The sequence below is a fragment of the Vanellus vanellus genome (genome assembly GCF_965231255.1).
Source record: "Vanellus vanellus genome assembly, chromosome: 1".
NCBI lineage: Eukaryota > Metazoa > Chordata > Aves > Charadriiformes > Charadriidae > Vanellus > Vanellus vanellus.
In genome coordinates, this window is record NC_138905.1 from 38893628 (window position 1) to 38917679 (window position 24052).

General features: G+C 40.5%; 1 protein-coding gene across 11 annotated transcripts in view; it reads right to left on the bottom strand.

The window, feature by feature from the left end:
- GRIP1 (glutamate receptor interacting protein 1) overlaps positions 1–24052 on the bottom strand; it is a gene marked incomplete at its 5' end in the record, with an annotated part of 345717 nt that overhangs the window by 41959 nt on the left and 279706 nt on the right. For 5 of the 11 annotated variants that reach the window (XM_082498476.1, XM_082498473.1, XM_082498471.1 and 2 more), the window contains 3 exons: positions 1078–1233; positions 6198–6367; positions 7970–8117. In XM_082498476.1, the coding sequence (XP_082354602.1) occupies positions 1078–1233; positions 6198–6367; positions 7970–8117 (474 nt within the window). Of the gene's footprint in view, positions 1–1077; positions 1234–1927; positions 2084–6197; positions 6368–7969; positions 8118–24052 lie in introns of all 11 variants that reach the window. The other 6 variants (XM_082498466.1, XM_082498470.1, XM_082498469.1 and 3 more) reach the window with 2 other exon arrangements.

Consider the following 24052-nt stretch of genomic DNA (forward strand, 5'->3'; position numbering starts at 1 on the left):
AGATGAGTTGTGAAAAATGGCTGATTGGATTAAAAATAAAAAATGCACTTACAGGCAAAATTTATGTAAAAATATTTGCTTTACCAAAGAAATAAGAACAAGCAAGCAACAAAAAACTCCGCAAGAAAGCAAAACTTCAATTCCTCTCTCAAATGTTTCCTCTCAGCTCCTTAGTGACTGGCCTTGGTTGGAGGCTACTGGTTTCCTCTGGTTTTGCTATGACCATGGGAAATCTTTAATATGGGGCAGCAGTATTGTAATGTACAGCAGCTCAGTTTCTCCAGAGTGGACCTGTGAGCATAATTAGCCAGACCAGATGATTTACAGAGCAGTTCTCCTGCTCTGGAAGAACTGAGCTGCTGAGGATCACAGGAAGATGAACAAGCCAAAAGGAGAGGTGGCACTTACATGAAGTCTGAGAAACAACATGCCATAGCTATAGTCTCTCCGGCCCCATGAATACTTTGCAATACGCAAAATGGAACAGCCTGAAATATATTAGACCTGGCTTGGGAAATTGCTGACTCATGTGAAATTCATGCTTTGATTCCCAGACAGTGGCCAGAAACAAGGCTATTTAGTCTTCACTGTTATTTGTCACTCTTCCTCATAAAAATAATTGTACAGCTTGTGGTGTAGAGGTAAACATTAGAACTACCTAGAAGGTACTGTGTCAAGCTCTTCTCCTTCCGTAATGTGATGACTGAGGTTATCAGCAATCTGCTTTTGACTATTTAGCTATGAATTTTATTCCCTGATGAAAATGGGAAGAGCTGAAAAAGGAATTTGGAAATCACTTCAGTAACGGTATGACAAACCCTTGCAGGATTGTCTGAAGAAAACATTGCTTTAAATATTTCTGAGTAGACAGTCAAGCTGTATGGCTTCTACTAATTTCATTTTAGTGTTGGACAAACATTTTTACGCTGATGTTTCCTCACATCTAACAGAAACTCCAATTGTTCTCTCTTCCGCCTAGTATACATATTAATTAAGGTACTTTGTACCTTTTTTCTGTATCTTCCCCCTCCTCCACCCATTCACTGCATGTTTTGAGCAAATGCTGTTACCACCTACAGGAGCTTTTGAAGTCCTTCTTTTTCATCCTCCGCCTCATCATCGTCCCACGCGGGCTGGTGGAGTAGAGGCTGCGAGGTAAGGTCCCCATGTTCAGGGAACTCAGGCTGTATGCACTCATGGAGGTAGGAGAGAAGGATGAAGACACCAAAGCTGCTGTAAGAAATCAAACACTTGGCATACAGCACTCAGTCTTCACGGAAGAGTGCGGCACATGCCTGTAACTCATCAATGAATAAAACAATGTGTATGATGCAACAGGAATGGTTTGTACATTTCCGATAACAAAGACATTAAACCACATAGCTGACCCTAGGTAAAAATGTAGCCAGCATTTCATGAAAGTACCTGCTGGAAGCTAACAAAGACACTGTAGGTACAAAAAGTACATTCATAGTACACAACTTATTTTAGGCGAAGCATGTTAAATTAACTTTTTTAACACATATTCATGAACCAATGCAGATCAATATGTCTAGATACACTGACTTTAGAGATGCCTTTTTGTAGTAGGTAATTTCTGACAAAAGATTTGTAAGCAATACTTTGCATTAAAAAATCATGCCTTATATAGACTAGTCAAATCTAATGGTCTAGTCATATAGAAGAGCTCTTTCATTCAGAATTTTCAAGCCTTTTCCTGTCTACATAGGTTGCCTTGTTAAACAAAGGAAAAGGAGCAAAATGTCAGAAATAACCTTGGCATGGCTATGAAAAAGTGTAGCATCCATAAAACTGAAAGGGTTTTAGTGCCTGAAATGGGATAAGTATGAGTGAAAGAAGAGGGGAGGGACAAGGAGGAAGAAGAGGAGGAGAGAATATCTCAGCAGGAAAAAGCATGGAACATTACGAAGGCTTTTTTGAGGAGGCGTTTTCTGGAATTTCAAGGCTGGCATCCTGCAATGGTCAGGGTGGTAGGTGTTATAATGGTGGTAGGTGAGGAGGCTGCTGTGGCTGTTGGCACACGAATCCCAGGTAAGTTGCCTGTTGCTTCTTTGAACCTTCACTGCCCACATGAAGGGATGATGGAAAATCAGAAAACAAAAGGACCAGAGAAGAGGGAAAAGTAACTGAATTGCACAAACAAACAAAAAAAAAGAAGTCAAAAAAAGAAAATAAATTGAAAATAAAATCAAATGAAATAATAAATAACCTTGTTTTGTCTTCTTACCAGGGGGTGCTAACTTGAGGAACACAAATAATATTTTTTCTCAGAAGAAATGTTTCTGATTTTTTTTTTTTGTTTTCTTGTATCTGTTTTTAAAAAGATCAGTACTGAATCAATTTCTAATCTCACTCTGTCTTTAGGAGCTAAGATTGCAAACTTCCTTAGAAAATACTACAAAAATACATATTACCACCAACTGAAGGTTAGTAAGTCTCTGCTTGCATTCATCTACATTAAAAAGACCATCCAGATACTATACATAGCACTACCTAGAATGGAGATGTTTACTTGCTAGTTATTTAAATTTGCTGCATTGATATTTTAATTTTGCCACCATCTATTGTCAGTATTACACTATTCTGTGCAGTAAATGGCCTCCCTGGGCCAGCAGCAGAAAAACTCTATCCTGAAGCCTTGTTAATAAAGAAAAGAGTTCCTGTTGATTAGTTGGATGTGCAATTTAATGCTTTTTTTAAAAAAGTTGATCTTCAAATCTTTAAAACGATCCTTTTCTGGATGAAATCTGAGACCATATTTGATTTCTGCTTCTACATATGGGGAGTCTGGGATACGTCAAAAGTGAAGGCCAGTATTTACCAAGAGAACAGGAGGCATTTCAGTTGATGTGTCAAATATTAGAAGAAAATGACTGAAGTCACCCTTCATTAAACACAGTCTATTCATCATTAAATTCAGCATAGCTGCATCCTTACTGAACTATAGAGGAACACTTCAAACTGGGAACTATTCACTGAGTTTTTGTCTTAAAAACACTGAGGGATTCACCTGTTCTATGAAATGTTAAGTTACAGTCTTTGGACCATGAACTCTATTACCTGTGTCTCTCTGCTACCTGCTATATCTACAATGGCTGCAGACACATATGACCCCATGGTGGACTTTAACAGTAGCCAAAAATCTTGACTGTTTAGGTTGGACCCACACCTTGCGTTCACATCTTACTCCATGAGACAAAATAAGGGGGAAAAGGAAAAGGGCAGCCACCGCAGAAAGCCCTGCGCAGTGCCAGAAGAAAAGCCATCCTTTCGTTTCATTTCATGTTACAGGAGTAATGCTCTGCCAGTTGTCTGAATAGATTAACCTTTCTCTGACTTAAAAGCAATGCCTGTCACGACAATGAGGAGCACACGCCTGGGAAGGGAGAGGAAAAGGAGAGTGCAGGGGCCTACCATGTCCCCACCACCCTGTGAGGCGTTTGGGACGCTGGTGACCCCAGCACTGCCAGGCCTGGCCCTGCATCACAGGTCAGGGAGCCTTGGGCCTGCGTCCCTCCCCGAGAGCACTCCCGCTGTGCCCTGACCTGAGTTTGAATCAAAAGACTTAATTATATTTTTTTCCCCCCCTCTCAATGGGTAAGAAAGGTGAGGGCGGGATGTGACACCAGCACCAGGAGGAGCACTTGGTGCCATCGGCCACCCCACGCCTCAGGGTACCTCACCCCCTGGCACCAGTGATTTCCCGCACTTTGAAAAATCTCACGTCAGCCAGACAAGTCCCAGAAACAGCAGCAGTAGCCTGATAAGGCCACGTGTATCTTACGGACTTATCGTATCTTCTCAGATGAAACTGTCTCCTTGATTATGCACACAGACAGCAAGATTTCAGAACTTTAACTATGCTGTAAAAATTAAAATCTGATAAGAACAATGTGGCCAGGTGGATTTTCATTATTTTCAAGTTGCTGTGAGCCTTGTTTAATTAAAAAGACTGCTTCCAGCAGGAAATTATCTGGTAGTCTTCGACTTTTTTTTTAAAATGTTTTATTTTCACACTGAGAGTAGAGATAAAAATGTCCTACAGAGTGGGAAGGTAAGCAAATTCAGTTTGCTCAGCTTGTAGAAGGATAATCCCAATTCAACAAAAGTTCTGTAAAAGAAAATCCTATCGTGTGTAACCGTAATAATTTAGGGGTAATTTGAGCTATTCCAACCCAGGGTTGTGTACAGTGAACATAAAACTAATGGGGCAGCAAGAGAAATGAGTGTTTGCAGCACAGTGTACACAAAAAGAAACATGAAAAAAATCTGATTTTTATAGTGCTCTCCATTTTATTTTAGGGCTAAATTTCAATTTATTCTCCATACTGACTTTCTTGCCCATTTCTAATTCCTAACATGTTCCAGTAACTGAGCTTAACTGATACAGCCCTAATGACTCAGCTTATCCCAGACACGTAAAGGGAGCTTTTCAAACCCTGCAGCATCCAGGCCATACCACACCTGATGAAAGACTGTTTCCAAGAGGGTACTTGCTTCCATAAAGCATGTTACCTCTTGAATCAGTTATGATATTGGAGTAGCACCACCTGGTTAGGGACTGGGAAGGGCTGTAAACATCCTAGTTATTCTGCCTTACTTAAGAAAGCAACTTTATTACCTTAGGGAGATTTCTCCCCAAAAGATGTGCTTATCTATCTTTTGCAGATCCTCTTGATATGATTTTGTAATGGCCAGTTCTTAACTCTGGCATGGCAAGAGCAACTGCTTTTTCTAAGCATCTACACTGGGTGAAGGTGACTAGCTCATTAACAGCATCAATTGGTTTTAAATGTTGATTAAGAAACCAACTGCTCGAAGCAATACAATCATCTACACAAATCTTTGGCCCTGGTACTCATCTTCCCAAAAGAAACACTCTTCAAAGATTCTTTAACAAGCCAAGAATTGATTGTATGACATCTTTGCTTAAAAAAAAATGAAAGATCTGTTAACAATGTAATGTCATAACCGTAAAGAATGGAAATATATTGTAAAATTTGGTCTCCATCTGCTTCTGCAGTATCACTCCCTGCTCCCTCGCCCCTCTAATCAGCTTAAGTAGAAAGGGAAAAGAGGTGCAGCTGAATAATGGAAGAACATTATCACAAGGGTTACCTTTTTTCACCCTGGTCTGGGAGAAACTAGGGTCTCCTCAGCCAGTAGTTCAATATTCATCACTCTGACAAACTGACTAAAGCATCGCTTATTCGGGGACAGCTCGGATCTTAGACAGATGTCAAAGAACATTTACCATTACTGACATTTCTAGGCCTCAGAAATCTGGTCTTGATCTAAAGGAGACAGAAGCACAGGCTTAGAAAATGGTACCACAGGTTCATGCTGCAACACAGGTACCTATTCTCTGTGTATTTGATAACCCTTGTTACTTCTTTATGTCCACCAACCTGCGATATCTTACACTGCATTTATGAATACTGTGAATCAGCCACTTGCTCGGGATTAGCTAGAAAACAAGACAGGCAGCCCCCATCTTCAAATACTATGACATTTTATATATATTCGATTTGAAAATGGAAAGCCATTCTCTTTGAGAATGTTGGTATGAAATAAATATCGCGGGGAAAAAGGGCTGGGATCTAGGGAACCGTTTCCAAACAAACCTTTTTCATAAGCACTGACAATGAGCCTATGAAGCAATCTCAGAAGTACTTTAAAAGACGATGGCAATAAATAATAATGCCATTAACATGAGCAAATATGTTGGGTTTTTTTGAGGTATTTTAGGGGAGAACAGGTGTTACTAATGAAGTGGTCACAACAAACTATCAAGTCAACATGCTGAAGAGAAGTTGGCTGTGGTCCCTCCTCCCCCTTCTAAATTTAAGAAGCAATTCAGAGATTCATTTATGGAAGTACCTAGTTGCCCCCCCAATGACTGCAACAGCAGAGTCAACAGGCATCTATGTACATCTACAAGTGTGCAGAGTCATTTCTCAGTAAAAACTTTCCCCCTCTATCCATAGGAATCTCAGAGGGTACATTAAGACTGAGAAAACACAGAGCTTCTCAGAAACCGCAGAAGCATAACCCGGGGAGCTGAAACAACATTTACAGACACAAGTGCCGCGATAGCTTTCTTGACCATTCAGCAAGGGCAGGCAAAGTAAAAGACAGAAAAAGAAAGGTGTACTTGGTGCTGCAGATCCTCTTACCGTGCTCCGGGCCTTTCAGCGCTAGCCGTGTCTGGTGGTGAGGAAGGATCTCAAGTTTCACATTATCCGCTGCATTAGCCAAAAATTGTGTTGCTTCTGCCAGCGTACAGTACTCCATGCTGGTGCCGTCAATGGACAGAATATGGTCTCCTACGTGTAATGCACCACATCTACATAAAAGGGGAAAAACTCGGTATGATCAGGTATGCTCTTTGCTTGGAAAATGAGTTTTACTGCCTTCAAACTGGTCATGACAACTATGAGCGTGTTCTTTTTTTCGAGAGAGATTTGTGTTTTGTAGGCATTGTCACTGGTCAGAGTTTATATCTATTAGTACAAACCTTAAAAACAATTCAGTTAATACAGTATATGCCAAGACATCACTCACAGAACTGGAATGGGGTATTTGACTATAAAAATATGTGTGAATGGCAGCAGAATAAAATGAGAAGAGCTTAAGGAGACTCTTGGTCACATATCCCTCACACAAGCACCCAGTTCATCATTTTTTGAGTTATAGTTCCAACATTTATTAGTACAAAAGCTGTAAATGGTGATGAAATTATGCAGTTGTCAAACAAATAATGAAACCAGGGCTAGCATGGTGACTTCAGGAGTGGGGTGGGGAGGGGGCTATCTGCTAAATCTCGCTGCACTCAAGAGACTGGCTACTGGATGAGTTGAGAAATGCAAACACAGCAGTCAGCATCCCGACGTACCAGTCAAGTGGACAGCTCCTTTAATTGGTTACCCCCTGCGAAATGGGAAAAAACAGAGGGAGAAAATTAAAGCATCCTGCACCATTGAACTGGAGAACACCCCTGGATCAATGGCCGTCACTCTCAAAATTTCTACTGTAGGGAAAAGCCCACAGAGGAGCTGTAGACTCACTGCTACAAGTGGGTGCTACCAAAAGCACCGTTGTCAAAGAGGAGTTACAAGGTAGGGTGACTGGGGACATGCAGGAGGAATTTGCTGCTGAAACGCAATATTTAAGGATTTTTTAGATCGAGATATGTATATAGAAATATACTGTATATGTATAAACACACACACACACACACACACGCACACAGCCCAGAAAAGATCCCACAGCTCTGTTAACAGAGGCTTAGACCATTGGGGAAAAACATTTATCATTTTTAAAATGGTTTAAATGGGTTTATTTAAAGGTTTCAATGAAATGGAAACATTACTGCAAAAATACTCCAAGATACAGAAGCCAGTCTTCCTAATACCTCAGTCATATTCTAAAATATCAATAAAAATTTCCAGACATAAGGAGTTCCATTTCACTGTGCCACAAGGATGAGTGATATATTCTAGAAGAACACTTCAAGGTTGCAAAGCCTCGAAATTTACTTCCCTTGACAGCTGTTCCATATTGTATGCTTACTTTAAGAATTCCCGCGAGTTATTTATTTTTTTTAAATACTAAACTCTGCTGCAGCACTACATTTAATAGTCACAGCAGACCTCTAAACTTCTGTGTTGCATAGTGCAAGCAGACAGTCACATATTACATGGGGGCTGGCTTATGTCACTGAATACTATGTGAGTGAGCTAAAGTAAACAGTGCCCTGGAAGTCTTAAACTCAGCAGTATGGAACAACGATCTGACAAAGTGCTAATTTTAAGACCCGGCAATCTTGAGAGCATCCGGTTCAGTCAAATTCATCAAAAATTGAAGGGTTTCTTTTAAACCAAACCAAGTGAAAGTAGAAATAAAATGTGTGAATGGACCTGTGGTGTCAGCCCTCTGTCACACTCACCTGTCTGCAATACTCGCAGATTTGATTTTGTCTATGACAATGACCTGTTTGTTGCAGCACATCGAGGTAGTTAGTGCAACACCAAGAGCAGCACCAGGAGTTTTGGCAACTTCGACTAGCAGTGGCCCAGACGCTGTTGCTACTGAATCTGTTAAAATTAGACAAGAAAAGATCAGTATTATACAAGGTGGTACATATACCATTTTCATATTTTCCCACATAAAATCTCCATGGCTATTCTATTTCTCTAACCAGACAACATGCCACATAAAGAAATTCTCTAATAGCATCATTTTAGGTGTCAAGAATCAACTCTTAATGTCGAAACCAATAAAAGCAAGAGGAGGTTTGTGAATCTGGGATGTTGGGAAGCTTCTGAGTGTTGCAGAATCAGAGATGGACCAGGTTAGGGAACTAGTATCTGTTAGCGAAACTCTCTCTTGCACAACTAAGCTAAAAATCACCTGGAATTTAAACAGGCATGCCGAAGAAACAGAATTAATATAAAAATGTAGAAAATTATCTGAAAAAAAACCAGGAACTGAAGTGAGTAGGTTACAGAAGGTTGCTAAATTAACTTTCAGAAAAAAAGGGGAAGGTCTGTGGACAACAGCTATAATAGTTAAATGAAGAAGGTGAAGAAAGGGTCTACCAGAAAACCTTCACAAAAAGGAAGAACAATTTAGGAGAAAATGGAGAAAGTGCAGGAGGCGTGACAGCTAGAAATAGCAGAAGTTAAAGCAAAATGCATGTGAGGAGGTTCAGAAGATTCTTGTAATACCCTGTCACTGGATAAAGTACTGCCTTGCAACAGGGCTCAGACAGTAAATGACCAACACTGAAACAAAAAAGCAGAAAGGCAGGAGGCAGTAATAGTCATGACTGATGACTGTGGTGAGGAACTATGCCCAAGAGAGACAAGTGCTAGACAGAACAAAGAAAAAAGACAGCAGGCTGCTTCCTAAATGCCAAAACAAAGCAGGCAGCGATAAGGGCAAAGTACATTCTGGAGACTGCCTGAGAACTCCTACTAACCGATACCTATTGATCAACAACAGATCTCAGCAGAGTAAGAAACAGTAAGCGAGGGTGTCCGTTAAGGACATAAAAAGACCGAGACAAATAAAGTGATATCAGAAGCTGCTGGAGGTGCTTACAATCAGCAGCAGCCAAAAATGAATAAGCAAAGACTTACGCTGGAGCAAAGTTACCAACTGTCCTGCTAGTAAACAGGAGAGATTCAGATTCACAGAGTGCTGGAGCCTGCTGTAAGAATACTAACAAAATGTTCAACTGAGATGTTTCTCAGAAGTCCCTGAGATTGAAGCTGTAGAACTGCAGTGGGGCTTCAAAGTATGGAGGAGTAGATAGATATAAGATATTCCATTCAGTCTTAAACCTAGAAAATTAGTCCAAAATGTAATTCTGACACAGAAGAGAAAGACTGTGAAACAGTGTATTATTGTACAAAACTAACAAGCTATATGATGGTACAAGCAATTGAATGAGAGCTTGATCAATTAACACTCAGCTAAGGTGCTGAGTGTTAGAGAGTGTTACTAGTTAGAGAGTAATGTAGGTAAAGTGAATATAGAAATGAAGTGAAAAAAGGTGCTTTTATGGAATAACACCCAATACCAGTAAAGCATCAGTTAATTATTATAGAACTCCTTTTCCCCCCACAACTTGAAATAATTTTTATATTCTTGTTGTCTTTTTTCCAGTTAGAAACCTGAGGGCTTGAGAGTGCCCAATCTGAGCACTGATTAATTTTTGTGCCCAACTGGGATTGACTTTTTAAAAGCTGAACTACCAAAATAACCTCCTCCACAAATCTGAACCAAACTTTAAACTGTCATGCAAAAGAAGAGAGTCCACCCAGTAGCATTCCTGCTAAATAGCTTGTAAGCTGGAAGAACTGCCCTCAGAAGGTATCTGTCTTTCTCTAGTAACCAAAGAATGAGGTTATGGCAATCAAACTCCTGTCTTAGATGCCTTGGTTAAGGCAAGGCAAGATTCACGCAGTGACTTGCATACAGCCAAATAAGCACGTGCAGCAGAGCAGAATTTAAGGATTCCCAATTCCCACTCCTGTGCTGAGAAACAATTATTTAATTCTTGAATATTCCAGTGGTTTCTGGAGCTACAAACAAGCTCACACTTAAAACTAACGTTTGTCATCAGTACCGTGACAAAGGTTTCAACTCATATCAATACAGAAAATGGCAAAGCTCAACTTGTTATTGGCCTATCGCAAGTTCTTTCTGTAATGATTGCCTTGAGGAGAGGAGAGGAAACTAACTGCAAATATCTGTTGAGAATGAGCAAATCTTTCAAGATGCTGCTCCGGAGTTACTTGAGAAATGCACGATCAGCTTATGCCCTAGTGTTATTTCCCAGGTGCCTGTTGAAATGCACAGGGAAGGCAAAACAAGGCAGCCAGGATGAATAAATAAGATAACTACATTAGAGGAAGCAGAAGAGAAGAAATGGAGTGTGTCTAACTGTGGAAAATAAACACAAGGAAGAGAAATCAGAAGGCAATAATCAAGCACACATTCCCTGACAGAGAAGGATTAGTTTATCATGTTGAAGTAAAGCATGGGTATGAAAAATGAATCATACAGGTATAAATTATTCATGTGTGAAGATGTTTCAGTCATTACGATATTTACACCGTGACTGAAGCACTTACACACGATGCTGATTTATTGGCTATGTAATTACATAAGATATACTGATGAATGTTTGCGTGAAAAACGCTCTAGATTTTTGATTTTGTTAATCATTTTTTTCACTTTTGAGCAGTGCATCTCAATCAGTACAAGAGGCTTGATTAAAATCTCCCAGAGGAAGCAGCATTGCTTTCCGCATGCTAATACATTTCTTCAGCTAGATAGCAGCATACCTTTTTTACTTGACAGCTTAAATCACTGGCAACAAGGGTTTTTATTCTGAATATACTTTTATGACATGTAAATATACTATATGACATATAAAACGTTTCAGATAAAATAAGCAGTGTCACCACCCTCCCTCACCTCAAAAGATAATCACAAATTGTTTTGAAATTTGAAAAAAAAAATTTTTTTTAGCCCAATAAAGTGATCACCTTACATGTGTTTCTTTATGTCCTTGCAAATGTATGTATCTGCTAATCCTTATCCATCCTCATGGTTTCTTGAATCCCAGTTCAACAACTGGTGGGTGGTGGAGGATAGAAAACCTCTTCAGGATTCCCACAGTGGGGAAGCCAAAAACTGAGCTGCTTGTATTAGGCAGCAGACGATCTACATGTGAAACAGTACCTATAAATGCCCTAAAAAGGGAAAACCTTCAGTCATAGCTTGAAATCAATAATGACACTAAATCCACAGGAAACCAAACTTTATTAGTTTATGATGCTTTTTTTTTTTTTTTTTTCCCCCAAAGCCATCTTGTACTTAAAGCTGGGAAGTGCTGCTATACTGCGAGCTCGTTCCTGCAGGGACACTGAGATCTGTTGTTACTATTTGTGCTCCGCAGCTTCTCACTTCTCTAACTGGAAGGTTTGGGCTGCTTTCTTATTTTTTTTTTTTCAGAAGTCACAGCAACACAAGGCACAAATAATTTTTTTGAGCAGCTTATAAGAGCCAGACAAGGAAGCAAGATGTCAAAACAGATTCTGGCCTTAAAGAGCCAGCTGAACCAATTGAAACACACAGCTCCACAAGACTGCTATTGATCTTGCCTGGATGCTGCTGTATCTTCTAGTAATGATGTGAGTGACAAACAAGTGGATACCTTACTGTCTCACTGAGATTCTTCCCAATTAGGTGTCCACCGGCTAACAATTTTTCCACCTTAAAATTGCATATAGCAGGTCCATGTAGTCTTCCCTGTTGTTGTCATTCTCTGACTGAAAGCAGTAAAAAAAAAGTCTGCGCTGGTTCAGATCAGTAAATAAATACATAATGCCTCAAACCTTGCAGTTCCCCAATGCAAAGTTTTAATGCTTTTGTAGCATTAAATGCATTCACAGATCTAAATGTGTCTCTCTCCTGTCAAACTAGAAGCCAGTATTTCACAGAAATAATTTTTCTTGGTCAAAAAGCATGTTCTCCTGCTCCTCACATCTTTCTTTGTTCCCTTCATACAAAATCTTTGCAGCCCACAGATAGCAAGTAGAGTAATCTCTCCCTCAGGTGGGAGCTTTCTTTTGTCCATTCAGTTCTTGTCAGTACACCCAATTCTTCATCTTCTCTCTCTTCTTCTGTAACCCTAATTTTTATATCCAGTACCTGTGTGCCTCATGCTCAGACTAGTCAAGAAAGCATAATGTTAATTATAACAATGGGACACCCAGATTATATTTTTAGAGCAGTAAGCCTCATTGAGCTTGGGTTGTATGACACCTGGATATCTTTCTATAACCCTCCTAAAAGGAAAAACATCTTCTAACCCTAAAGCACAACTTCCAAAGGTTGGACCAGTAGCTGAGTGGGTCACAGAGGTGTATTTTAGTGAAGTTAATGAAGACTTCTTGTATTTAAGGAAAAATAATCTGAAATCTCTGACACTCCCTCCTTTAAGACCAAATTGTTGGCATGTTTACAGCAAATCAGTTTGAAGAAATAAGTTTGAATCTCCCCATGACTCCCAAATGCCCTACACTTTATTCTTGCTTTCCTCTACTCTCTCTGTGCTCTTTTTTAATTCACAAAAATCAATTATTCTTTTCCAGCACGTGCTCAGCAATCATACGTGCTCCCGCTCTGATGTATATGGGATAGTCATTGATTGTTCCCTCCTGAGTGAAATCTCATAGAAGGACCCTCACAAGTCCTTAAATGCACAGCCATTTCCTTGAACTTGCTTTTTTTAACAAAGGTATAACAGAATGTAGGGGGGTGGTGTGGTGTGTATTTATGTATGTGAGCCAGTGTGAGTTACAGAAAGGGTCCAATACAAAACACTCTATTGCACTTGGTTCTTACTCTAGAAAGGTTGAGACAACCACCACGCCACCGTCAGCACTCAATGCACAAGTGGAAGGTAGTTAGAAACTGCAGCGGTGAGTCTGGTGTGTGTGGCACAGAATGGGACGACAGCAGTCCCAGCTCCTCCTGCCAGACCTGGGCCTTTATTTGCCATACTTCATTTGCAACAGGGTATTTTACAAAATAACCGATGACGGAGAACGCAAAGCAGGCATAGTTGTGTCCATCCATTCGGAATCAGTGTGTCAGGGATTAGGAACCCTGTTTTCTGTACTAGGTAGCAGGAGTTGGAACATTAAAACCACTTTTTTTTTTTTTCCTCCCCAGAAATGGCTCAAGTTTTCAGGTGACAGACATACCATGGGTTTACCACAGGGAGATTTGAGTATTTGCCACTCCTTTGGAAAGCCAGATTGCTGAAATGCAAAAATCAGTCCCGATACATTTCTTACAGGGCACTTGAAATCCATGGCCAGTTGTACAGATTTGAGGCCAGGTAACCAACCAAAAGAACAAGCAGAACTTCGAACAGAATGGATGAATTTTGTTTCTAAGACCTGTGGTTTCAGCAGCGACACTCTCCATACAGCCCATTTTGCAATGCCCTTTACAGCACTTCTCAGCTGACAGTGGAGCAACATAAAAGCACTCAGGGATTCTGAGTGCATTCACATCCACTTTTCTTCATTAACCAACAGACTATTCATTATTGTCAAACAGCATCTTAAACTGCACTTAATGAATCCTGTCATCCTCCATGTGGTTTGCTTATTGTATTCTTAAGGGCTATTTTTTTTAAATGAACACCAACCCAGAAAGAACATTCTTTGTGTCCATTTAAATGCTTTCTCCGTAAGACTGACACATGTAAAGTTGTCCCATCTCCTCACTGTCCAGTGGCAAGATCGTATCCATATCTGTGATAGTGAGACTCATAATCCTCTATGGTACCACGGCCCCATTATTTCCCTTCTCATGTTTCCCTGAGGCTGTCCTAGCGATAGGTGGTCGATCTCCTTCAATTGTCTGCCTTTTCCATGGTCTCCAGCAAAACAAGAGCCAAACCCAGAAATGGCTAGTTACTTTACTGTGCATGAGAAAGACTTGCTGGGAGTGGGGAAACTTTTCTCCACCTTTTTTCTTCCTCTGTGTGCCTCACTACTAACATCTTTCCTCCTCTTTCCCCGGGTTTGTAGTTCATCAGGTCACTGATGCAGAGTGATGAAAAAGCTCACTTTTGGCACTGTTTTTCAGCCACATTCTAAAATACTCCTTAGGCTACCTTGCTACCATTTTTAATTTCCTTTGTAGGGGCATTTTCATTCCCTCATATTTAACACCAACTAGATGATTAGCTAAGTCTCCCTTACACATACAGGGCTGACGCATGGTTATTTAAATACTAAATTTTTTTGGGGGGGGAGGATGCTTATTATGTAATATCCTTTCCTAGTACTCCAAAGACAATTTGATCTCAACAAATCCCTAATGTCCACTTTGAAAAAATGGGAATATTAATTACGTATTTTTAAAGAAGACCTAATTAAGAAATTGAGATTGGGGTCATGGGTCAATGGTTTCAAGAGGGAAAGTAGCAGCAAAGAAGCAAGGCACAGCTAAGACTTCCGCAGTGTCTAAAGGGCACAGGAACAACATTGAAGATACCCTTCAGCTGGGTAGCACCATTATCACTCATTCAGAGCAATATTATTTGATTCCTCATACTTTTGTGACTGTAAAGATCATAAGCAAACCACACACAGGGCACTGATGCACAGTACTGGCCTTGGTATTCTGTTCTACTAATATTGCATAATGTTTGCACCCTGGCTTTGTTCATGCTTCATTTAGCAGAGTAACCTTTTTCCATCTGAGATCTCATGGGAAAGCTAGAACCAATGCCAGCTAGCAAGCTCTGATAATGCTGCCTGAAAAGCTAAAAGTCACTGACAGCGTTTCTAATTCTCCCCTGAGAGCTAGAATACAAAACATATTAATAAGCTTAATGACATGTGAGACTTTATCCTAAAATATATTTTGGAATGGAGTAAGCTGGCATTACATATTGCAAGCAATATTTGGGGAGAGAAGGTGGTAATTTCTTTAATAATAAAACAACTATTTAAAAATTAAATACTGCTCCTGTTCAAAGGGTCAGTGGCAGTCTCCAAGGTCCACCTTATAACCCACCATAAAATATGTGTGCTCCTAGTATTCCCTTGATTATGGAGTATCTGTGTGTTTCAGGCAGGCTGTAGAATGAGCAGCAGTTGTTCTAATTTTACTCAGCTCAGTTAGATTTAGAGGGGCAAAAACAGCAGTGAAAAATATAAAATAGTGTCTTTTTCCTTATTGCCAGTAACAGTACGGCACTGGAGCTGCTGGGCTACTAATTGAAAGAAAGCTCACAGAGTCCACGGAAAAACATGAAATTGCTGCTCAGGAAAAAAAACACCAGTGGCATTTTACAACCTCTCACGTTTAGAATAATCAGGTTTCAAAAATGAAAAATAGGAATAATTTCAAAACGAAGCCAGCAGAATGAATGATAGTGAAATCAGAGGGACCTCTCAACCTCAGAATGGAAAACAGAGACATTATTCTCTAAACGAATGTGCTGCCTATCTCCTCCCCTATACACAAGCAATTTCATATTCTTGTCAACTGACTGACACGGTCTTTCCATTTTCCTCTTCTCGCCTAATTCCTGCAGTTCTTTTATACGCCTCTAATTCAGCCAAGTTCTTAAAATCAAAAGCTTAGGAGCTGCCTTTACCTAATTTCATACTTTGCAACCTTAGAACCTTTCTCAGCTCAGAAATGTCTGCTAACCGGCTGAAGAACCATCTCTGCCTTCAGAGCGCTCACACCAGCACGGGTGGCGATGTACTCAAAATCCCCTTGTGGACCTCGTCAGACTTTCTCTCATGTTCAGACCACAAAAGCCTGCCTAAACCCTTTTTGCTTAAAAGGCTTTCCCCAATTCTTGGGGCACTCATTCCTCCTGCTAACTCTGTTTCATGCTTAGACATCTTTCATTTTTATTAGCTCCCTTTTCTGCTCAAAAGATACATTAAATCCCAATCTCTTAATTAATCTGTATCTTTTTGCGTGCCCTGTTAATTTAAAACCCGATTTCTCTGTTGCTGAATTTACAGCAGAAAGGGGACATGGTGATGGGGCCTGTACAGAAGATCCCGGATCTGCCTCTTTGAAGCTAGTCTGAATGCATTTTATATAAGCTCAGGCTCTGCAGTTTCTTTCCTTTTTGTGACCCAAAAAAAGAATACTACATAGAAAATTCAGTTGGCACTTAAAGAACTACTGAAAACTGAAATGTCCACCCCTGATAGCAGCACATTGGTTTCAGAACTTGGGGGTCTATAAATACACCTTTATGGTTAGTTTGGCAACCTGGGCCTCAAACACCACCTTTCTATTGAAGGATGGCTCCTGAAAACTGCCCTGAAAAACTCTAGAGGATTGCTTGCAAAACGCTTGCAGAAGTCAGCAGTAATGGAATTCTGCTTGCATTTCATTCCAGGAACGGAACTCACAAATAATTCCTTTTAAAAACCATCTCCCAAATAAAAAAGACACACACGCACCCACCCAACGGTGCAAATAGTTTGTAAAGTCCTCTGCTGAGACCCTGCAATAGAAAACACTATTTTCTCTATTGCATAAAGCACAGATAAAATCACAGAACCACCAAATCACAGAATGGTTTGGATTGGAAGGGACCTTTAAAGATCACTTAGTCCAATCGCCCTGGCCATGAGCAGGGACGTCTTTCATTGGATCAGGTTGCTCAAAGCCCCATCCAACCCGACCTTGAACACTTCCAATGATGAAGCATCCACAACTTGTCTGGGCAACCTGATAGACAAATACATATGTAAAAAGAGCTTCCCATACTTATTTTTTCTTGCAAGTAGGACAGGAAATAACATACACAAGAACTTTGATTTCTTCAGAACACCCTAGCTCTTGCACGATTCTGTACCTGACTAATCATAACAAATAGAACAAATAAGGACAACACAATCTGCATCTCTGCCTGCAAACTAAGACACAGCTGGTGTGCCAAATTTTACATCTGCTAGCCTCGAAAGTATGCCTGTAAGTACACACTACTATAGATAATATAAAGTGCTGCAGTACCCATAAATTACGTCTATTTGGCATAATGACCCTAAGTTTCCATCTAACGGGAACAGTAACAATTAGGAGTGGGACTGAATTCTCTTCAAAAGCCTACAAAGCACAAAGCCCCTCACTGCCAGCGCTTGACAGATGGGAACAAACACTGTGAACGCCCAAACTTTGTGTTGAGCAGACAGTTCCCATCTGTCCAGGGCTCTACCAGGATAATGAAGTCTCAGATAATCCCAAAAGCTTCAGAGCAAAGGCGTGCCCTGGACAGTTTGGACACCTTGAGTTGACATGCACACAGAACAGTTAAGGCAAGTACGGTTGTGTCAACGCTGTGTTAGTGAGATATCTGAGCTGTCCCTGTCTCCTTGTCACCCCAGTGGGAGCTGAAGCCTTGGAAGCAGCAGAGCCACACAAGCAAGGTGCTGCGCCCATGACAGCCACTTCTGCTTCCCAGGGGCTGCCCTCAGTGCATCCCGACTCCCATGTGGCTGGGCTGTTTGGCGTACTTGAGGTGCATGACTAGACCTTGCTCAAGGGTCCTCTGTACTGTCCATACTGTCTCATACATTCACCATTACTTATTATCAGTATGCGTTAGTGACCTCCGCACACAAGCTAAGCGCAGTCTCTGCCGTGGAAAGCTGACTCTGGGTGTGCTTCTGCTAACATTGAAATCAACAGACTCGCTTTGGTTGAACAGGCAGGCGGCTTCAGAGTAGTCTAATCCCCTCCTCTGCAAAGCCTATTAGGTGAGTATAAACCAGAAGAAAAGAAAAATTAAAGTAAACTCTACATCTTTGTCCATAACAGGTGCTAGGAATTTCTGATGCTAAAAGTTTGTACTCTCAATACCACTTTTTTCCCCCCAAAACTTTAGTCTCCTTTCAATAATCTGTGCTCTAGCACAGCTGGCTTATAAATAATTGGTGCACAGGCACAGCCACGGTATAAAATGCTCCCATGCAGAAGGCTGAGGCTGAGATCTGACCTTGATATTTATGCACTGAGGAGCAGAGTGAGAGTTTTGCAGTTCTCAGGGGTTGCACAGGATATTTTGCCATTCAATGCCAACCACTCATAAAATGAAACTTTGGTAGAATGAGTCGGGAAACAAGTTCAGTAACCGCCCTCTCTTTCCGCTTTGGTATTGCCTCACCAGCCGTTCAGCAAAAACGTTTCAAAGAAACAGAGAAAGTAATTTAGGTAAATTGCCCTCAAATCCAACACAGAAGCCACATTTTGAACATAAGCTCTTTGATCTCATATTGGAAAAATAATCCAGGATTGCTTACCTGTTGCCTATATATTTCCAGCTTTCCCCTTCCCAGTGCTTGTTCCAAGCAATACAGAAACAGGACTTCTGGGAGCATTCACGCATTTAAAGTAAAAGGAGGTCTCAATATCGCCTGTTCCCTGCAGCGTACGTTTCCAGCAAAAACAATTCCCCACATTTCTTCTCCCAAAATCCCAACCAAGCAATAACCTCTAGAAACCCAAGCACCCCGTAACTGACAGAGTCCCAGCAATGAGGAGTGCACTCTTCTACCCGCTCCCGCAGCAGGCAGCCTGCCAGGTTGCTGCCAGGGTCACCCTTGGCAAGGTTCCTGTGCGGCTACTCTTCTGCAGCAGGACAAGCCATCTACCTCCTGCCAGAGCAGCTCCCGCTGCCAGGCTCGGAGGGACTCCAGGTCCTCTCATGCCCCTTTGTGATGGCTTTTTTTTCCTTTTGAAGATGTTCCAGTGCTCATAAGGTACGCAGATTTGTAATTCAGTAATTACTGAATTTGTGTAAAGGAGAAACTGTGAAAAGCCTTTTCTAGGTGTGGTGTTTTTTTTTTTTTTTAATACCAGTGAAAAGACACTCAAATTTACCTAAGCTGTAAAGCCCTTGAAAATTTAGAGGTCATGGTGCTCAGAAGAATGCTATTCCATTCAACATTGCTGAGCTGATGGTAACAGAAAGACTGTGCTTATGCAAATTGTAAAAACCCAAAATGAACTAGGAGTTGATTAAAATCAGCAGAACATCAATATAAATCATTATAAAAATACATGCACATTAAAAAAAGCTCAGAAGTGTCTGTTTACAAACAGAATGACATTAAAAGGAAAATATTACAGTCACCATGTGAGCACAAAGCACTTCAAACTTAATGAACCCCAGAATTAATATTGCCTGGATGAACTTTATTTTACCTCTCTTCTTTAATTAAATAATCACATATTCTTCCTTTTTCAAGAGCCTCATGTGGAAGGTAGACAGTGACTATTTAATGAGCAGCAACACTCTTTTTTTTCCCCATGCTCATGCCTTAATTACTAAACAGTGTTCTCATCCTTCTCTGAGCATACGTGGTGGGGGAGAGCTATTGTATGGTGCAGTCTCTGAATATTCATTACAACACACGTTTATTAATGATTTTATCTTATAACCACCCTTTAGAGCAAAAGCATGGTGTTTTCCCCACTGTATAGATAAACAAATGAGGATCAAAGAAATGGAGGTTGAAAGCCTCCATTATACTGGAGAGGCCGATCTGAGACACCTACGCTGGGATTCACTGCACCAAAACGCAGGGATCTGTAGAGGAGACCTGAAGTAGCTATACCCGAACTAGAGGCTTAAACTTCATCTAGAACCACCTGAGAAAACTGGTATTTGAAAATGTGTTCCACCTGCCCTACTTTAGGCATCTACATCAAGATGAGACAAACTAGTCTTTAGAACATTTGTCCCACTTGACTGTTTTCCAGATCACTTAGTACTACACAGCAGGTGACTGATGTAGGAAAAATGTATGCAATCATTCCAATTAAAATCTATATCACAACACACATGCTCCAAGGCATCTGAGTAAGGCTGCATCTTTAATTATTGCATTTCCCATCCCCGAAGACCTGAAATGAAAGAACTTTGCAATGACAATAAAAAACATTCCCCCATATACACAAAATCTTTTGGAAAAGTTGTCACCAAATGCTGCTTCTCCTGAGGACACCGAACTGTATCCTTCCAAAGATTTCCAAATGTAGCTAAGTCTGGGTGGATTTTCACTGGGATAAGCAGAACAGACTTTCATGAAAAGGGCTTCGTCTCCCCCAACCAGTACCTCCTGAATTGCGTGTCCATGTCACAGTGCTTCAAAAAGACACATCTTTACAAAGAAAAGATTCCCCTACTTTCTTATCCTAGGCAAAACAACTTTCTCTAAACTCATTGCTGGAAATGGCAGAACAATTCTGCCTGAAAATGCTTAAAAAACAAAATTTAAAAAAATGCAGACTTAGGCAGTTACTGGGGGGAAGGTGGAAGGGGACCATAAGAAAAACCTTAGCATAAACTGCCAAAGTTTTCACTGTTCTTAAAATCATGGGTTTATCTATGAGGCAGTTTACAGAAGTCTCAAAAAAGCCATTCCTCCTGCAAGGGGATCATAAAGAACCACAGAAAAGACAGACACAACCTTTCTTCTTTGCTTTTCCTTTGCAGCTGTTTTCTAGTTTAAACATAGCAGCTGATACTTCTCCCACATTCCCAATCCAACTGAAGAATGGCAGAATGCACTGAGACAGACCAGCAGCACCAATGCCTTGCCATGATTTATAACATCAAATGGTCACATTTGAAATCTGGTCTTTTATTCGAAAGCCAAAAAGTAAATCAAATGAAATGCATGGTGGCTGCTCATCTAAGAGTTTCTCTAGCATGCTCGAGAGCGGAAACTTTTGCTGTGACCTAGATCCAGACTGGGACGACCACTAAAACTTAGCCCAAAACTGGTAATTTCATGCATGTACACCATTTTCGCATGCCAATGCTGAAATAATGGAAGAAAAATATTATAGCAAAGGAGCAAAGAGAAAATGGGCCGGTTGGATTTGATGATCTTAAGGGTCTTTTCTAATCTAAATAGTTTGATGATTCTCTGAGTCTATGTTCTCTTTTTGTTGGTAGACAGGAGAGGACTGAGTGTTAACTGGGTGCAATTAAACAGCACTATTTTTAAATAATGTGCATCAGTTAGGTCTTTTCTACACTTCAGACTTGAGTTGGCTGTAAAATCCCTAAAGCAGATGCTCTTATGCCAACAATGAAATAAAACACTGATTTAGTGGTGCAAACTGCTTAAACTAGAAGACCTTTATGCTGGCAGAAGACAGCTTTCTTGGTATAAACTGGCCGTCTATTTGATGAGAAGGGGCCAAAGAAGCACAGCTCTGCTGTTTCTTTCCCTATGAGCAAAGCTCTTCAAACGTAGGACGAAAGCTAGATTTTTCTCCTTCGGCTCCTATTTTAAATCCCGGCTGATATCAATGAGAGTCTTCCTACTGAGTCAAACGGGCTTGGACCAGTCCTTGGCTAACTTCACGAAAGGCACCTGACAGCTGGTATAGAGGATCAATAGTTCTCGTTCTCATCTTAAACACTTCAGATGACAGCACACTGCAGCACTGCTGTGGCTAGGGATTAGATGCAGCTTCATGTGCATGCAGAAACTACTAAAGTCTGTGGAGAGAATCGCCTAGCAGAGCATATTCAGCAATCAAGATAAAACAATACATTTAGCTAAAAATGCAATTCCACAGTATTCAATACCTGGATTAAGCATTTATTTTAAAATGAGGAAGTTAAATGTGAATAACAACAACGAGTTATAAGTTGCTGGTGGCTTCCCTGAGCCAAAAAATGGCTGGAGGAATTGCAGTGAGAGGTTGTTTTAGGTTTTCTTTGCAACTATGGGGGATGTTAATGACAGAGGGAAAACCACAGGCTCAGTGTGTCTGCAGTCCAGGTTTTCTTTTTCTTTCCTTTTTTTTTTTTCTAGTTAAGCTGCTTGAAGCCTTTAGATTTCAATTAGGAACTCAGGCAAGATGACCTGAATCAGCAATAGCTTTTGGATATAAAATAAAGGATACAGAAAAACCCAACTAGGAGTTTTTAAAGAAAGTGTTGAGGGACTTCCTAAGTAACATGAAACAAGTCCCAAAGCTCTGCCTCAAGGTGTACATATTACCATCTTTTCATGTATATAACCTTTGGATTATCTGCCAGAAAAAAGTGAAACTAACCCCGTAATTCAGAGACAATATGGGTTACAGATGCTTGTGTGTAATACAATAGGAAACCTTACCCTAGAAAGCCCTTTCTTTCTCATAAGCATCCCCATCTCTGTTCCCCCATTGTCTGTCTCTTTTCTCCCCAGAGCCTCATTGCCTCTGATGCCCTACAGCCAATTTCGTCTATTGGCAAAGCTCTACTTTGCTTCCAATTTCATGCAAGTAACCTGAGGGTCTGGGTCACCGCATGACTTGACTTTCTTCCAAGAAAGAGTGCTTTTATACATCCGCCAGGGAAGAAAAGTCTGGAGGCACACAAGAGGAAGAAGAAACCTCAGCTTGCCACAGCTTTACCTGTAACCTTGGGAAGCTGTCATATCCTTCATTACTCATCTCTTCAGGAGGGCTCGGCACTCTTTTTTTTGGCTGCAGTGAGCCATGACTTTTCTGCTAGTGTCAGAATTGCAATTAAAGATGAAACTGGTGAATGGTCTAGAGAAGTACCCTTCATAAAATCACTGCCACTCTCTTCTCCTCCTCCAAGAAGAAAACAGGTAAGATTTAAATGAAACCTGCAGTCAGAGGATTGCCTTTGGCTTATTTTGAATGCATGTTCAGTAATCACAGAAACATCATTTGGTTAGGGTCCTCCAGCATCTACATCGAATAGCAACATGACCAATCAATAATAGCTGTTAGAATATTCTGGCCAGTTTCCTTACAAATTAAAATCGTGAGACTCACAGAAGATCAAACACCACTAATATGAGTCACCAACGAATTGATTAAAAAAAAGAAAAATCCAATGATGTTTTGGCTGAACATAAGCTAACACAGAGCAATTTTTATCAATAGTTTCCCCAAACCACTCTGATAAATACTGAGTTCATAGGCTACGAAATTATCTCTTTAAATGAACAGAACATGGTAACCACACATTTAGGAAAAAGATGCAAAGGCAGGTTATTATGGGTGTCTAAAATTACTGTAGGGGAATGTGGTTTGAATAGCAAATGCACAGAGAACGTAACATTTCACTCATTGCACAGCTGAGCAAGGCCATCGGAAGTATAATTCTGTGTAACAAGATCATGTTGTAAGATGTGGCACTGGTGCAATTATCTTTGAGTAATTATGTTGATTTCAAGATAAACTCATTCAGCTTAGATGTTGATTTTTTTCCCTACCTACATTTCCAGCTCAATGACAGTACACATCTCCCAGGTGCTGAATACTACGTGGTGCAATCTCACAGGATCTGCTTCAGATCTCATTCACACCGGTTCTGCATTAGAATGCCACTAATTGAGTCAGTTCATATTTAGGCAAAATACCTAAAAATGTTCGTACTTTAAAATCCATCCTCTTTCAGCATGAATGTTCTGTAAAATGATGAATGAACCATGAACCTTAGTATAAAGGGATGAAAATCTGCCCAGCTGCATCCCAGTGTAACCTCTTAGTTTATGCCCAGTACAGATGTTCTAGGAAATGATATGTGGGATTTTCCGGTTTTCTCCCCTTGGCCTAACCTGTCAGGCAGTCTGGTATTTTTTCATACTGACGGAAAAAAGTCAAGAGGATGGAGTAGTTCAGTTCTGGATTTTTTAAACACCTCCCTCAGGCCAAGTTTTGGGAGATGTTTAGTGTTTTCATCTCCCTGGAACGGAGGCAGAAATGGAGCCTTTGCTGCTGCTGTTATTTCCTTAGAGATGGGCCCTTTTAGAGACAGCTCCTGGGTTTACAGCCCAAGTTCTCTCTAATATAAAGAAAATCAAATCTGTTCCTTAGTCCCTTGGATGACTGCAATGCCACTAAACCAAATCCAAGGCTGAATTTTTTTAATTGGATTTTTTTCTGATTACAGAGTTTCTCTTGCATTGAATTG